Genomic DNA, 4,186 nt, shown 5'->3' with positions numbered 1-4,186 from the left:
CAGAGAAAAGAAAGACGGAGCTGTACATATCGGTTTATTTCGGGAACTTTTTGCCCCACGTACACAACAAGTCATTTAGACATTTGCAACAGTTAGTTTTGTACACATACAGATTGGTTCTATGCAGTCAATCCGTTTTGCAGTTCTTTAAACTGTTGTTTTCGCTTGCAAATCACTGTTCACAGGCTTGCAGTGCTTTTGACCGTCTTTTGGCGAAAAAAACGTGTCAAAAGTGTAAGCGCGGAAAAATGGAAGTCAGAAGCATGCAGATCATATTTATTTTGCGTTAGCATGAAGCTGCAGTTTCACAATACATGAATTACACTTACGAGTAACAGTAAAATGCTGCAAATAATTTTTTCTTATGCTTGAAACGCAATTTACACCTTTACAAAGCTTCTCTTGCGCATGCAAATTTAGTTTACGCTTACAGTCTTATGTACACTTCCACAAGTCTTACCCTGCGTATGCAAATCTTTTTGACGTCATTCTACCTTCATAACATTCACTCATGCACAGGGACATTCAAGCTGTTATGAGTTCAATTATTATCGCATCAGATTGTAATTTGTGCTTCAATTACCACAGGCGGTTGTTTGAGTCTGTCTTTACAGTATGAACTGTTGAACTACACTGTAAGAAATCTGTCAAATAGGGCACAATGTACTGTACTAATATCAAGGAATTTTCATATTAATGTCATCATATTGATTTTTTTTTTACAGGTGTTTTATTGATGGAAATGTCCGTTACTTGATTACTGGATAATATCCTGGCAGAAAAATTGCGAATTAGTGTTATTTTAGTGTTAATTACTATTATAGTATTTAGTGATATTTTAAATATCTTCTATTTTCAGTTTATATTTTAATTTAGTTTTAGTTAGCCTATTTTATTATATGCTTTTGACATTTTTATTCGTTATTGTTTTTTCAGTATTTTCCAATATTTCTAGCTTTAATGTTCTTTATATTTCTGTTTTAGTTTTAGTAGTTTTAGAACTTAAGCTTAAAGTAAAATTAGACATTTTGCCTTGGAAAACAACTGAAATAATGGCAGTTTTAAAAAAAAATTATATGTATTTTATTTTATTTCAGTTACTGAAAACATTTTTTTTTATGGTTTTAGTTAACACTAACAACTAGGGGTGTAACGATTCACTCGTTTTCTCGACGCATGGATTATAAACCCTGACGATGCAATCGATCTTGAAACAGGGATTTTTTCATCGCGAATCGTCGATTTCGGACAGTAATCGATTTAAAACGCTAAGAATCGAATGCATCACGATTTCTATAGCGATTCAATGCTTTCAAATATATATACACATTAAATTACTACAAGCACGAATTAATGGAGACCTTGAATCGTGGTGTTCGTGCCTCGCATCTCTCCTCGCGCTCCACTATTTATCGCCTGTGAATATGGCGTTATTTTTAACGCCATAAAGTAGTTTGAAACAAACAGACATCAGGCGCGTTTTCTTTCAGAATCATCATTCGCAGATGGAGTGGAAAAGTTAAATACTATAGCATTTTATTTGATGAAAACGAGATAAAGACGTTTTCGGACTGAAAGAGAAGTGATCTTGCGCTCATAGACGTGCCAGGCTATATATGCAGCTAAACTGTATAAAGCATACATTTCTACATATGCCATGTCATGTCATAGCATCATTAAACTAGCATCTAACAATGGGCAAAGGTGTTTTTTTTTCTTCTCTAACCTATGGTTCTCTAACCATAAAGGTTGCTGTGTAATTCGCCCCCTGACTAAGCATTTAAAGAATTTAGGGGAAGCATTTAAATAATCCTGTGAATGCACTTAAAGAATGCAGAATCTAATCGTTAATCGAATCGAATCGAATTTAATTGTGAATCGAATCGAATTTAATCGTTCTGAATTTGCAAAAATCGTTCTTGAATCGAATCGAAAACCTATGAATCGTGAATCGAATCGATTCGCTGTCTACCCAAAGATTCACAGCCCTACTAACAACAATGCTGAGAAAGTCTTCAGTGATTTCAGTGGTTTGTTACGCCCCCTGGTGGCCAACATTTATAGATAATTTTATTTTGCATTTATTTGCTTCTGAAATTTTGTCCATTTCTGAATGTTTACTTGTATGCTTAAAACTGCAGTTAGCTACATGTGAAGCTGCAAGCCCTGTTTACATCATTAGTGCCTTTATTCTATTGTTTTTGTTTCATTTCTTGTGATTTATTTTTGTTGATTCTTTTTTATTAACTGTTAAATTCGTTATTTTAATTATTACCTGATTGTAAAAATGGCTACATGTCATTTCTTCATTTGTTAACAATTACATTTATATTTAAATATATTATATTATTATAGAATGGATGGATATAGATATATTTAATATTAATATTATATTATACATAGGTTTTGTTGTGGTGTTGAAATTGGAATCAACACCACTTGTGAAATTGTGAAATTTCAGTGGTTTTGATCTCAACTACTGAAATCATTTAATCAGTTATTGAAACCCCTATGAGATCATCATCAATAATCAATATGTCTCAATGCTTACAGCTGAACCTCTTCACCCAGTCTAGCATGAGGATGCCAGACTCTCACAGCTTCAACAGCATCCTAAATCAACCCACACGCTATCAGGCAAGACCGCCATCATCTCTCTCTCTCTCATACGATGAATCATCACTGCAGATTTCACCCTTATCCATTTCTCTGATCTTCATTTTGTCTGATTCCCTCACACAGCAAATTATGAAGCGTCTCATCAAACGCTATGTACTGAAAGCACAAGTGGACAAAGAAAATGATGAAGTGAACGAAGGTAAAGTGAGACTTACATTGAGATTCTTGTTTGCCATAAAACCAACCAATTGGATATTAAAAAAGGATGATTCAATGATAAAGCTAATATGATCTGGATGTAATAATTCTCAAAGTTTATGTAAGAGTAAGTCTGACAAAAACATGTCCAGGTCATATTGCACCTCATAAATGAAAGAAAAATAAAGTAAAAAAAAAATCATATTTTGATTACAGAATATTAAGTCTATTTAAGGATCATTAAGAATTTTTTCTTTTTTATATTCTTTGCATGACAATTATGCATATTTTTACCCCCAAATGTTCTTGACAATGTTCATATTTTCATATATATTTGTGTTTGATCTGTAGGCGAGCTGAAGGAGATCAAGCAGGATATTTCCAGTCTGCGATATGAGCTGCTGGAGGAGAAATCTCAGGCCACAGAAGAACTCTCACTCCTCATACAGAAACTCAGTGACAAACTCAACCCGCGACCTGTCCATCCACACTGACACAAATCAACGGTGAAGTCATTCTTTATGTGAAATACTTTATTCTATTCCTCTTTAATATGCAGAGATCCCGAGCTTTGTCTGAACAATGGCAGATGAGGGCATAAATTATACGCTTCTCCTTTAAGTTACTGTTAAAGGGATAGTTCATCCAAAATGAAAAACTGTCATTAATTACTCACCCTCATGTCGTTTCAAACCTGTAAGACCTTCGTTCATCTTCAGAACACAAATTAAGATATTTTTGATGGAATCTGAGAGCTGTCTGACACTGCATAGACAGCAATACAACTGTAAAATGTATCGGATCGGTTTTCTACGTTGTTGTGATTTGATCTGAACGGAAACCACGTATCCGTGTGACGCAGCTGACACAGAACAGCATACGCTGTTTACATCCAGCTGATACTCTCCAAAATGGCTCTACAGGGTGACGCGGAGGAATAAAGTCGTTTTTTTTTTCTTTTGCGCACAAAAAGTATTCTTGTAGCTTCATAAAATTATGGTTGAACCCCTGATGTCGCATGGATTATTTTACAGATCTCCTTGCTACGTATCTGGACTTGGGAACATTTCAGTTGCGTTGCTGTCTATGCAGGGTCAGACAGCTCTCAGATTCCATCAAAAATATCTTAATTTGTGTTCTGAAGATGAACGGAGGTCTTACGGGTTTGAAAAAACATGAGGGTGAGTAATTAATGACAGAATTTTCATTTTTGGGTGAACTAACCCTTTAACTAGAAGGTAAAATGTGCTGTGACTCTACTGGACAGTTTTTTTTTTTGATTGACAGCTCCATGCACTCAAAGATTTCTGTATTTGAATTTCACATACAATTTCCAGCCATTAGGATTACACAGTTTTTTTTTTTTTTT

The 4,186-nt window shown here is 34.5% G+C and overlaps 1 protein-coding gene across 1 annotated transcript in view; it reads left to right on the top strand.

Moving 5' to 3' along the window:
• Nucleotides 1-3,392, top strand: part of trpc3 (transient receptor potential cation channel, subfamily C, member 3) — a 56,141-nt gene extending 52,749 nt beyond the window's left edge. The window contains exons 11-13 of the mRNA XM_016473953.1: nucleotides 2,554-2,637; nucleotides 2,743-2,818; nucleotides 3,169-3,392. Of these exons, the coding sequence (XP_016329439.1) occupies nucleotides 2,554-2,637; nucleotides 2,743-2,818; nucleotides 3,169-3,311 (303 nt within the window). The 3' untranslated portion in view covers nucleotides 3,312-3,392. The remainder of the gene's footprint in view (nucleotides 1-2,553; nucleotides 2,638-2,742; nucleotides 2,819-3,168) is intronic.
• The last annotated feature ends 794 nt before the right edge of the window (nucleotides 3,393-4,186 follow it).

The sequence above is a fragment of the Sinocyclocheilus anshuiensis genome, unplaced genomic scaffold (assembly GCF_001515605.1).
Source record: "Sinocyclocheilus anshuiensis isolate Anshui unplaced genomic scaffold, SAMN03320099.WGS_v1.1 scaffold877, whole genome shotgun sequence".
In the NCBI taxonomy this organism is placed as follows: Eukaryota; Metazoa; Chordata; class Actinopteri; order Cypriniformes; family Cyprinidae; genus Sinocyclocheilus; species Sinocyclocheilus anshuiensis.
The sequence above is the reverse complement of the archived record's forward strand: the minus strand, read 5'-3'. Positions and strand labels throughout refer to the sequence as shown.